Source organism: Scardinius erythrophthalmus (genome assembly GCF_964197995.2).
Source record: "Scardinius erythrophthalmus genome assembly, chromosome: 24".
In the NCBI taxonomy this organism is placed as follows: Eukaryota; Metazoa; Chordata; class Actinopteri; order Cypriniformes; family Leuciscidae; genus Scardinius; species Scardinius erythrophthalmus.
Genome location: NC_138244.1, coordinates 2757128 through 2769945, shown reverse-complemented (window position 1 = coordinate 2769945; position 12818 = coordinate 2757128). Strand labels below are relative to the sequence as shown.

General features: G+C 39.2%; 1 protein-coding gene across 1 annotated transcript; it reads left to right on the top strand.

The window, feature by feature from the left end:
• Window positions 1-839: 839 nt before the first annotated feature.
• Window positions 840-12157, top strand: LOC308684500 (uncharacterized protein). Its single transcript, XM_081355743.1, has 5 exons — window positions 840-1178; window positions 1464-1571; window positions 1653-1706; window positions 10521-10560; window positions 10753-12157. The coding sequence occupies exons 1-5, from the start codon at window positions 1043-1045 to the stop codon at window positions 11573-11575; spliced, it is 1161 nt and encodes a 386-aa protein (XP_081211869.1). The 5' UTR covers window positions 840-1042; the 3' UTR covers window positions 11576-12157.
• Window positions 12158-12818: the final 661 nt, after the last annotated feature.

The following is a 12818-nucleotide window of genomic DNA, read 5'->3' as shown; positions in this document are numbered from 1 at the left end:
GTTTAATGCTCAACTTAAATGAAAAGCTTAAGGAATGTCCAAATATAAAACAATTCAGAAAAAGATTTAAAGAAATGATTTTTGAACGTTATAAAAATGAAGGAAAATGAGTTGGTTAAGTCGGAAATTTTGTTGCTAACATATTGTATAAATGTATGAAGATTTATGTGCTTGTGTTTTGTAAAAAAAAAAAAAAAAAAAGTGGATAATACCAAAGGAAGTAAACTAATGTATTAAGAGTTTGAAAGAGGGCGTGGGAATTAACAAGTGTTAAACTTCATCCCACTCCTTTTCAAGCAGCGGTGAATTTTATTTGTTTGATCATCAGTGTTCTTTTGGTTATTGTCTCATGTTGTACATACTGTACACTTTTTCATTGTATGCTTGAAATAAAATAAATATGAAAAAAAGAGAGAGAGAGAGAGAGAGAGAGAGAGTGTGTCCAAAACCTCTTGTGTTTGAAGTGCTTTATTCTTATACAGACATCAGAGTTTTCTGCTGTGAAAGGAAACGTTGCCTCGACCGCTTCTAAGAAAAGGTCAGGATGTCGATGTGACGTCTTCAGCTCATACATGACACATGACACACAGTAATTTTCCACTAATCTATTGACTGTTGTCATGCAAGCACATACATTACATGAAGTAAAATGAATTGCCATAACACCTTCAAAACACTCGATTTAGAATGTCTGTGTCAGAAATGAGACCACTTTAAATGTGACAACAGACAATAGTTTAGTGGAAAATTACTGTGTGTTATGTGTCATGTATGAGCTGAAGACGTCACATCGACATCCTCACCTTTTCTTAGAAGCGGTCGAGGCAACGTTTCCTTTCACAGCAGAAAACTCTGATGTCTGTATAAGAATAAAGCACTTCAAAGACAAGAGGGTTTGGACACACACACACACACACACACACACACACACACACACACCGGCGAGTTTAAACAAAGAAAGTGAAACTATCATCACTGTGAGCATCAGTGCAGTTACTACTAGATCCTGAGGTAATATAGTTAAAGTTCGAGCACATTCAACATGAGTTTCCAGATCCACTTTACAGATATTAGACACGGACTGGAGAGAAGAAGAGTTTCTGTGGCGAATTCAGAAGAGGAGTTCAGGAACACCACAGTGCAGGAGTTAAAGAGAAAACTCATTCCTGAAGACCAGCGTAAGTCCAACACTTCAGTCTTCTGTGTGCATTAGCTAACATATGTGAAGTAGATTGTGATGTTAACACAGAAAATCTGTATTTGAATGTAGATTCAGCTCTTATTAACGGAGAAGCCTGAGATTGAGACGTTAGCAAATAAATAACAATTCAGAAAGCACATATTAATGAGGAAAACATTGCTCTCTGATATGTGTGTGTGTGTGTGTGTGTGTGTGTGTGTGTGTGTTTGTGTGTGTGTGTGTGTGTGTGTGTGTGTTCTCTGTTCCTCATGTTTCTTCACAGTTGAAGACACTATTCTTCGCTGCCGCTTCAACACACTGGAGGATGATCACACACTGGGTTTCTACGGCATTAAACATGAGGATCATATTATCGCAGAGCGCCGTAGAAGTATGCATTATTTACACTAGTATCTGACATTATTAAAAGCATTTATTTATAATCTTAAACTAACTGACCTTTTCACTTCAGTCTCTGTTAGAGGGAAACGCCCGAGAGACTCTTCTCCTGTTCACGAGTCGACAGGTCAGCTTCACAATCCCACAAACGCTTGTTTTCTCTATCAGTGGATTTGCATTACACACATTTATAATAACATGTTTACAGCGTTTACACACATCAGACCTTTTTTTGACGTTTTTTGACACATCAGTTTTGTGCTTCATTTTATGGCAATATAACAGGGCATTGTTTATAATAACATCGATATCAATAAGAGGAACATTTACTATATTTTTCATATTTCTATGAGGTGTTTATTATAAATTCATTTGTGTAATAAAATATTTTATTTTAAGAGGTCGACATTAGAAGAGAATATAGTGAATTATATGGTAGTAAGTTTGAATGAAATCACACTTTAACTGATCAGCTCACAGTATTAATATATTTATGATGATTATGTGAGACTGTAGTTATGATCTCGTGTGTTTAATCCACAAACATCGAACTACAGCAAAGTTATGGGTGTTAAGCACCAAGGTTATGTGATGATGCCTCGGGCTGAAGAGATGCTTGCGAGCTATCTCTTTGCTGAGGTACTGTAGCATCGTCACTAAAAGCCTGACGTTACCCACCAAGCCATTAAAAGCCACTTATGACCGAGGTGGTATGAGGCGCTACACGGCTTTAGCAACTCACGGTTAAAGGCTGTTTGTGTTTTGTTTTGACTTCCGGTGTCATGGCGGCAGCATAGTATACCTCGGCGTCCACCTTCCACAAACTTAAGATAATTAATTGTCTGTGCGGTCAGTTCTCCACTCTTTATGAATTAACTTTAACTTTACAAAGCACAGCTAGGAGTAAATGCGAAAAACAAGACAAACCATTGCTGCTCAGAGAAGCGTGATGGATGAACTTCAGGGACAGCTCGGTGTGCAAAATGCGGCTCTGGTGAAAGTAATGGAGGTGACCATGGCGAAAAACTTCCATGATGCCGACGAGAAATCAGAAGCTCGTTTCAATAGACTGGAGAAACGAATTGACAATATGCACGCAACTCTTTCGCGGCATACAGAAGAGATAAGGATCATTCGCACTGAATCAGTGAACCTTCGGGAGCGTACTGCCAATGTGGAAAAATCATCCTACAAAGTACCTACAAACTTACGAAGCCAAACTAATTGAGATGGAGGACAAAGCATGCCGGGATAACCTGCTCATATTCAACCTCAAAGAAGGAGCTGAAGGGGCGAACGCCACACACCTACCTGATGGAGAAGATTGCGGTGTGGTTCCCTGCCCTCGAACCCTCTCTGCCTGAGCTGATGAGGTGTCATCGCCTTGGGAAACCGCCCACGCATGGTTCTGTAAAGGCACGTCCTCGTCCACTTATGATTAATTGCCTCCGCTTCACGGATCGAGACCGCCTGCTTGGCGAGGCGAGGAAAAGCCCTCCTGAGGTGGATGGCTACCTGTTGACGTTTACTGCAGACTACAGCGAGGCTACAACAAGGCGTCGGAAGCCGTGCTATAATATTATGTATGAGGCTCGTTCCCATGGATTCGAGGCTTTTCTTCTTTACCCAGCTACAATCAAGCTCTCGTGGGGTAAAGATATTTATACTTTCCAGGAGGTGAGCGAGGCTGAAAAGTTTGTTGCTTCCCTGAAGGACTGAAAGCATTGGTTTGGGGAAAAACTTTGAAGGGTAAGACTGACTTAAGAGGCATTGACATAACTTACCAAGACTTTGTTCCTTACCAAATATTGTTCTTGTCTGGTTCCTTTATATTTATATGCAAAACTACAACATGAATAAATATGAGTAGTATCAAGGAAATGTCATGGAATGCACGAGGCCTTAATTCTCCCCAGAAGCGCATACGCATTATGAAGTTTGTTTTTAGAAAGAATATCCACTTTGCTTTTATTCAAGAGTCACATTTACTTGAAGCTGATGTTCATAGATTTAAAGGAGACATATCATGCTTTTAAATCGTTCCTTTTTACATATAAATCATACATTTGTAGTCTATATAAAGCGGAACTGCAATGCTTGGGTCTGAATTCCTCATCATTATAGCTCCACAGGCCCCTTTTCTACCCCTTTTCTGATGTGCATCTGAGAGCAACTCGTTTTGGTGCGGTCTCTTTAAATACAACTGAGACACGTCATACCCCCCCCCCCCCTCTACAGGTTGCAGAGGTTCAACTCCACCCCGTTCAGCCATTTTTGTAGTTTGATAGCAGAGATACGATTATCTAGCGGCACAGAAACTTTTTATTCACACGTTATTAACAAAATGTCAACAACGGAAGACTTGTCCAGCCAGCCTTACATGTTCGAGCCAGAGTCGGAGCCGGAGCGAGATGAAAATGAAGACGACGAACCTGCAGAACAACGTCTTCATATGGATGTATCGCAATGGTGTGTTACTGTATTTACACATGAAACTTTGGTCTTCCAACCTTTTACCACCGTGTCGATTTATTTCGATTAATATGTGCGAGGGAGAGAGAGCAAGACAGCGTCTAGTTTGGAGACGGTGATGTCTTGTTTACACTTTCGCCTGGCTCCGAAGAGAGAGAGAGTGTGCGCGCGCGCGAGACCGGGTCTCTCTCTCTCTGCTCGTTCTTTCAGTTAAACATGCACCCTGTCACAAGCGCAGCAGTTCATCTACATTAGACGGTGTAATGAAGCGTGTGGGTTAACGAACATTTTAACTTACCCTCTCGTAACTTCTGCATCTTTTAGCTTGGACTACAAAATTGCAGCGAGAAATTAAAATGGCGAATTGCTCGAAGTGTTGGGCTGGTAGTCGATGTCCTTATTTGGCAGTTCCGCTGCAAATACTGTGACGTAATAGTTCACAAAACGTCATAGATAACAGAAAAATCGGAACAGGTTGAAAAATATGACCAAAACAGAATATAAAGATATCAACGAAGCACCTGAAGAGAATAATTTCAACTTTTCTGTACTTCTCCAAATATACAACAAAATCCATTTAAGGGCTAAAAAAGTGGATTTAGCATGATATGTTCCCTTTAAGAATAAGTACTATCAAGTGGTTGCTTCCTCTTGCAACACCAAGAAGAGCAAAGGTGTTTCTATAGCTGCAAAACGTAACTTAAATTATACCATTCTGGGCACAGGTGTATCTTATGACGGTCGAATTACTTTTTGTAAAATAGCTTACAATGGTATTAAAATTGCATTGATGAGCGTTTACGCTCCAAATTGCTTCGACCAGCACTTTTATAATTCATTGGCTTCTACATTAACAGATCTTCCAGAGTACCAGTTGTTAATAGGGGGTGACTTTAATGCTGTATGGCTTCACGATATTGATAGAACAGGGGTAACAGAAAGCAGAGATCAGCGACTGTCGTCTATTGCATTGAAGAAATTGTCTACTGACTATGGAGTGACTGTTACATGGCGAATGATGAATCCTTCTTCCAGAGAATTTTCTTTTTTTTCATCTCGTCATAAATCATTTTCAAGAATAGACTACATCTTTTCATCCAAAACTCTTTTCAATGATATTTGCAGTACTGAAATGACCCCAATAGCTTTATCCGATCATAGGGCTGTTTTATGTAGTTTCTTATTAAGAGCTGGTCAATCTAGGGCAATTCGTTGGCGAGTCAAAATTGGACATAGGAGGCATAGTTGGAGCAATTTTCTTAGATCTGAAAAAAGCTTTTGACACTGTCAACCATGAAATACTCATCCACAAAATGTCTTATTTTAATTTCTCAACCAGTGTTACTGACTGGATGAGATCTTCCCTGTCAAATAGAGTTCAGTATGTGAGAGTTAATGGTGAGACATCACCACCCCTGAGGAACTGGGTGTACCCCAGGGATCTGTCCTGGGCCCTATTCTGTTCAGCATCTACATAAATGACCTGCCATTAGTGTGCACTGGATGTGAGGTGTAGATGTATGCTGATGATACAGTCATGTTCATGCGAAAACCAAAGCTCAAGCTGCTGCCAAGCTCAGCGATACAATGGTACATGTACGTAAATGGCTTACTGGCTCACAGCTGTATCTCAATGTTAAGAAGATAGTCTGTATTTTTTTTAGCAAAAGCAACACTGTATCTCATTGTGAACCCAATGTCTGTGTGTCTGGGGAGGTCATTCAAACAGTTACACAGTTTAAATATCTAGGCATTATTCTTGACTCTACTCTATCATTTAAACATCAAGTGAGAAAGGTAGTGCAAATAACCAAATATAACCTAGCGAACTTTAGGTATATAAGGAACTGTTTGACAACACCTGTAGCAAAGCTATACATGAATACTATGATAATTCCTCACCTAACATATTGTATGACAAGCTGGACCCAGGTATGTAGCACAACACTAAGGCCTATTTTATCACTTTACAAACAAGCACTTAAAGTATTGGACAAAAAACCCAAACTTTACCACCACTGTAATATTCTTAACAAATATAACCTACTCAGTTGGGAAAATATTTTAAAACACAGTGATGCATGCCTAATCTTTAAGATTATTAATGGGAAGGGGAGCCTCCACTCAGCACTTTTATACAGCAGAAGTCATTTAGCAGCAGAACCACGAGGTCTGCCTTAAGAGGGGACTGTGTAGTCCCTCTTAGGTCCAGTTCCTTTGGCCAATTATGCTTTTCTGTGAGAGCCTCTAAACTATGGAACCAATTGCCAGTGGAGATTAGAAATTCCACCTCACACCATACATTCACACACCATCTTAAGGACTGGCTTTTGAGCTGTATGGTTATATGTTTTATGATTATATGTTTTAATGGAGCCAGTGCTATGGCATTATGTTTTATTGTTGTATAAATTGCTGTGTGATTTAATATGTTCTTTTTTAGCCATCATGTGCCTAGTATAACATCTTGCCAATGGACTACAGTTGAAAATTAGCCTGCTGGCTAACACTGGCACATTTACAGTAATGTTGATTAATGTGCACTGTCCTAAAATAAATAAATGAAGTGAAAGGATGTAGCACTGTCCCGATCATTTCTGTATTTTCTTTGATATATTGATCTCTCCTGCCACTGAAGCTAGATCTGTGTCTGTCAATAAGAGATGCTTAAATGAGAACACTAGTGTACTATTTATGAAGGCTATATCCTTAACACCAAGCATATCTGCAGACTCTGTTGATTTTCTCCTTGATTGAAAAGCAGAGCGCATGTGGCGGAAGAATAAACTTGTAGTCCATTAACATCTACAAAGACAGCATCCATGCTTTTAATATGGAACTAGACAGACTTTCTTCTCAAATATTATAAACAGCAATTTAAACCACACACGCACTCTTTTTGCTACTGTAGAGAGACTGACAAACCCCCCAAGCCAGATTCCCAGTGAAATGCTCTCAGACAACAAGTGCAGTGAGTTTGCTTCTTTCTTCTCTGAGAAAATCAGTAATATCAGAAAGGTGATCAGCACATCCTTGAGTTGCTCAGGGGTCAGACAGATCAAACCACCTGAGAAAGTAGTTACTATGTCTGATTTCAAAGAAATTAATGGCAAAATTTTGGAAGAAACCGTACAGCACCTTAAAACATCAACATGCGCTCTTGACACACTTCCCACATCTTTCTTCAAAAGTGTGTTAAACAGTTTAGAAGCAGATCTTCTAGAAGTGGTAAATGCTTCACTTCTCTCTGGGAGTTTTCCAAACTCCCTGAAAACTGCAGTTGTCATGCCCCTCCTGAAAAAGAGCAATCTGGATAAGACCATATTAAGCAACTATAGACCGATCTCAAATCTTCCTTTCATAGGCAAGATCATTGAAAAAGTTGTCTTCAATCAGCTGAACAAATTCTTATGCTCGAATGGATACTTTGACAATTTTCAGTCTGGTTTCCGACCGCACCACAGCACAGAGACAGCGCTCATAAAGATAATAAACGATATTCGCTTAAATACTGATTCAGGCAAATTATCGGTGCTGGTACTACTCGACCTCAGTGCTGCATTTGACACTGTCGATCATAACATACTTCTGGACAGGCTGGAAAACTGGGTGGGGCTTTCTGGGATAGTCCTAAAATGGTTCAGGTCATACCCGATCTCAAGGGAAAACGTACAAATTCTACGAGGTGGATAATTCGTACGAATTCATACGACCTCACTCATACAAATTAGTACGTTTTTTGCAAAATCGTACATATTTTACAAATTGCCCAATTCGTAGGAATTCATACGAATGACCTACCCCTGACCCCGCCCCTAAACCTACCCATCACGTTTAGACAAGAGTGAGGTTGTATGAATTAGCCAACTTTTTATCATTCGTACGAATTCGTACGAATTGGTCGTGAGATAGTGTTGTTCAGGTCATACTTAGATGGGAGAGGTTATGTGAGTATAGGAGATCATAAGTCTGAGTGGACATCCATGACATGCGGAGTCCCTCAAGGCTCAATTCTTGCGCCACTCCTGTTCAACCTGTATATGCTCCCAATGAGCCAAATAATGAGAAAGAACCAGATCTCTTACCACAGCTATGCAGACGACACACAGATCTACTTAGCCCTATCGCCTAACGATTACAGCCCCATTGACTCCCTGTGCCAATGCATTGATGAAGTCAAAAGTTGGATGTGTCAAAACTTTCTTCAGTTAAACAAAGACAAAACTGAAGTCATTGCGTTCGGAAACAAAGATGAAGTTCTCAAGGTGAACGCATACCTTCACTCTAGGGGTCAAACAACTAAACATCAAGTCAGGAATCTTGGTGTGACACTAGAGTCAGACCTTAGTTTCAGTAGTCATGTCAAAGCAATAACTAAACCAGCATACTCATCTGAAAAATATTGCAAGAATAAGATGCTTTGTTTCCAGACACTCACTCCTCACTGGCCTTCCCAAAAAAACATAAGACAGTTGCAGCTCATACAGAACGCTGAGCAGAACCAGAACACCTGAACACATCACACCAGTCCTCAGGTCTTTACACTGGCTCCCAGTTAGATTTAGGATTGATTTTAAAGGAACACTCCACCGTTTTTTGAAATAGGGCTTATTCACCTTCTTTCCTACATTTAGATAGGTGGGCAAATGCATTTTTGTCTCAGTGCATGTGTTGTTTTAGTTTGACAGGGTCGGCGCTAGCTTAGCTTAGCTTAATGAATGGAATCCTTTGTTGCCAGCTAGCATGTCCCGAGTAAAAGTAATATAAAAAAAAAAGACACCTAATTACTTCTTGTGGCCTGCGTATTCACAACAAGTATAAATAGCGATGCAGATTAAGACTAGGCGATTTCCTGCGTGCTTCCTGCGATGAAGTTCCACATTTGCGGCTATCCAACACGAAAATTCATGCAGCAAAGCCTTTCACAATATTTTCTTCAGATAGCCTAACACCAAATTTCTCCCACTGGACTTGATTTTTGATGACTATTGTCGACAACTTTACAATCTCCACTAGCTATTCTTTTCTTCAACTCCTCACCATGCATCCATCTCGACAAGTGCAGATCGCGCGCGCGGTTATTATGAATTTTTAAAAGTGAAAGTAACCTAGGTAACGTTATAGATCCTGGAAGGTCGTGGCGCGTGGGCACAAACTGATGTGGATTTTAAATTATTTTATAAACTTGAAATACAGGCATATTTTTGTAGACGTGTTCCTGCATATGCATGTATTTTTACGTTTGAATGTGATTGTTTTAAACCCGTGTTTCCCCCGTGTCCGACCCGCACCCGTATCCGACACAGTTGGAACTTGGATATTTTTCACCCGTTTGAGCAAAATTTGCGGGTGATCCGTCGGGTACCCGAACCCGTGCAGGACTCTATTTTAAACTATAAAGACGGTAGCGGTCAGAACTCTGGTGTAGGCTACCTAGTTTGGACAGAGCGGGCGATCTGACTGACAATAGCCGACTCCCGACATGTTTTGACAGCGCATCCGCACTTCATTCTGACCACCTGTAGGCTAGGCTACACCTAGCTCTGAGGAGCTGTTTGGTACTGAAACCATTGTCAGTCAGCAACATTCTTTTTTTTTTTTTTTTGCAAGGATGTTTGAAATAGTTTGGCAGAAAATAGCCTTCTTCATTTTTCAGTAGGGCAATATGGTTTTCATTTATGTTGCTTGAGTGATTTGATATTTATTTGTTATTTATACTTCATTTTTTTTCTGTGACATTTGTTTCTCTGCTGTCAGTACAATGTTAAAATAATATTTATATTGACACGAACACATTTTTTGTATAGCATTTAGCCTATAATTGTTATAGGCTACTTAATCTCTCTCTTTCCGTTAGAGACATTTGAATGTGAGATTCTGGAAATGAGATCTAAATTTTGCGGACCCGTCGGGATATAAAGCGGGTGAATACAGAATGTATTTTAAGCGGTTTAATTTGTATCCCTACTCCGTGTAGCTGGCCCGCCATCTACTGGCTAAAAAAAATTATTTGCCGACCCCTGCATTAAAGTATTATTACTGGTATATAAAATTGAATGGCCTAGGACCACAATACATTGCAGATATGTTCACTGAATATAAACCCAACAGATCACTCAGATCACTAGGATCATATCAGCTAGAAATACCAAGGGTTCACTCAAAGCATAGCGAGTCCGCTTTTAGCTATTATGCTGGATCAGCTTCCAGAGGAGATCAGACGTGCTCCTACTGTAGTCACATTCACATCCAGACTCAAAACACTTCTGTTTAGCTGTGCATTTACTGAATGAGCACTGTGCCGCTGTTCGTCCGACTGATTGTACTGTACTGTATTTTATTTCAATTTTTCTAAACTGTTTTAATTATTCTTATTTCTTTTTATTATTTTAATTCCTTCTGTAAAGCACTTTGAATTGCCACTGTGCATGAAATGTGCTATATAAATACACTTGCCTTGCCTACACAGGTGAAATGAATCAGCCGGACGAGATCTCGATGTCATTGCAGTGAGTAGGCATATTTCTGTTCAAAGATTTGACTTGATCTTACTTTATAATTAATGGATTATTATCAATTATACATTTACATAATGATCAATAGCATATTTGTTCTTTGTGGTGATACATTGTAAAATCATAAAACAGATTAAGCAAATATCCAGTGCTGTCTACTTCTAAACAAAGGTTTTGATGTTTCAGGAAACTCGAAGCTCTTAAGGATCTTAATGAACTGCAAGGAAGCATTAAGGAACTGAACTCCGAATATGACGAAAACCATTCAACGCTCATTAGCAAAATAAAGGAACTGAAAGGCATCACTGGCGATCTTGAAGCCATGCACGAAGCCACTACGAGGCGCAGTTTATGGGGATCATGTGTTGGAGTGGTTGGAGGAGTCACGGCTATAGCGGGAGCATATTTCACATTTGGTATTTCTTTAGTTGTTTCTGGTGTTGTAGTCGGAATAGCTGGAGGACTAACAGGTGCACAAGCGAACATCTCTAACATGTGGCAGCAGGGAGAACTACGTGCAACTATTGAGAAGATCCTCAACGATTTCCAGAATACAATCAAGCCAATGATTGATCAGCTGAATAAAATTTCTAAAACCGTAAAAAAGCTTCAGAAGGCAGGGCGAGCGTTTTCTGTGGTAAATAAGGCAATAAAGACACCTGTAATATCCGTGAAAACCGTTAACAGCATTACTAAACGTTTAGCTATACTGCAAACTTCTAAAATTGGGAAAACAGCCGCAAAAGCTGCTAAAACTCTTAAGGTGGTTGGAAAAGTAGCTGGCAAAATCTCAGCTCTATTTCTTGCTCTTGACGTGTACAGTATTTATTGTGATAAAAAAGAGCTCTCTGAAATGAATAACAAAGAAAATAAAAAAGCAGAAGAATTTAAATCAGAAACTTTGAAATTTATTCATCAGATGAAAGAAACCGCTGATCAACTTCAGGAGATTCTGGATGAAATTAAAAGTGCCAAAGACGAAATTAACAAAGAGTTACAGATCAGTTGAAATTATGCTTGAACTTGGTATTATCAATTTATTGACACTCTTTAAACTGAAATCTTTAAAAGTGTAAGCTTTCGGTCATTGCAAGCAGTGTGTGCTGAATTATAGAAAGCGAATGCTTACATATTCTGAGATGTTCCACTGTGGATCTGCTCATGCTTTTAGGACTAGTGTTTCATACAAAGATCTTCATTTGCAGAAGATAGGGAGGAAAATTAAGTCAAATATGTGATTAAATACTGTAGTTTCCATTGTATTTTAAAAAATTTTAATGTATTCACTTTTTTATTTTTTTATTAGCTCTGTATGTTCAGTCAAACTTGTTTCCCTGTTTTCTGGTTCTGAATGACCTTGGATGAACTGGATGAACAGTCTTTGTAAATGAACAACTTTCACTGGAGTTTGGATTCTCTTTGTGTCTTGTGAAATTCTACAGGCGTTCATTTTCATTGCCCTTTTTGTTGTGTATGCTACTGTATTATACTGTAAAGTAAAAATGAAGCAAGAATCAATGTTTTCCAGCTGATGTGGATTGCAAAATTAATCATGTGCACTCTAAATAAATATACATCTGATCTCAACAACATATTCGCCCAGATTGTGTGATCTTTAAAAAGTAAACAGTAAAGGAGGGTGTTTGAAATCAACCAAGAAATATCTACAATATATTCAGTCTTGTAACTCTTTGGTGTAAGGGTTCATTACTGATAATGCTTTTTGTCCTTTTTAATCATTCTTTAATAATTGATTTGCATTAGACGTTTCCACTATATCAGACACAGAGTGAACCCTGGACACCCTCTCATACTGAAACAATTACGACTAAGTTTAGAATGCTTAAATGCAACCATTCTCTTGAATTACTTTAAAACAAAATAATCTCTGCCATTGGGATAAATACCCTTCAGATTGTGAATTCTAAGAACTTTTTTTCAAGGAGTTTCCATATTAATTTTGTGTGACCAACTACCTCAGACAAAATACATCAGCAGTGAATGTCTAATTAATGACTTTGGAAGAAGCAGTAAAACCTAATTTTATGTAATGAGCAACAACAGCTAATAATGCGGCATATGTGGCCTAATGGTTAGAGAGTGGCACTTGTAACCGGAAGGTCGCGGATTCGAGTCTCAGTCCGGCAGGAATTGTAAGTGGTTGGTTGTGAATGATTGATTGACCAGCGCTCTCTTTCACCTTCAATAACCACAGCTGAGACACCGAACCCCTGGGTGCCGCAGCACAATTT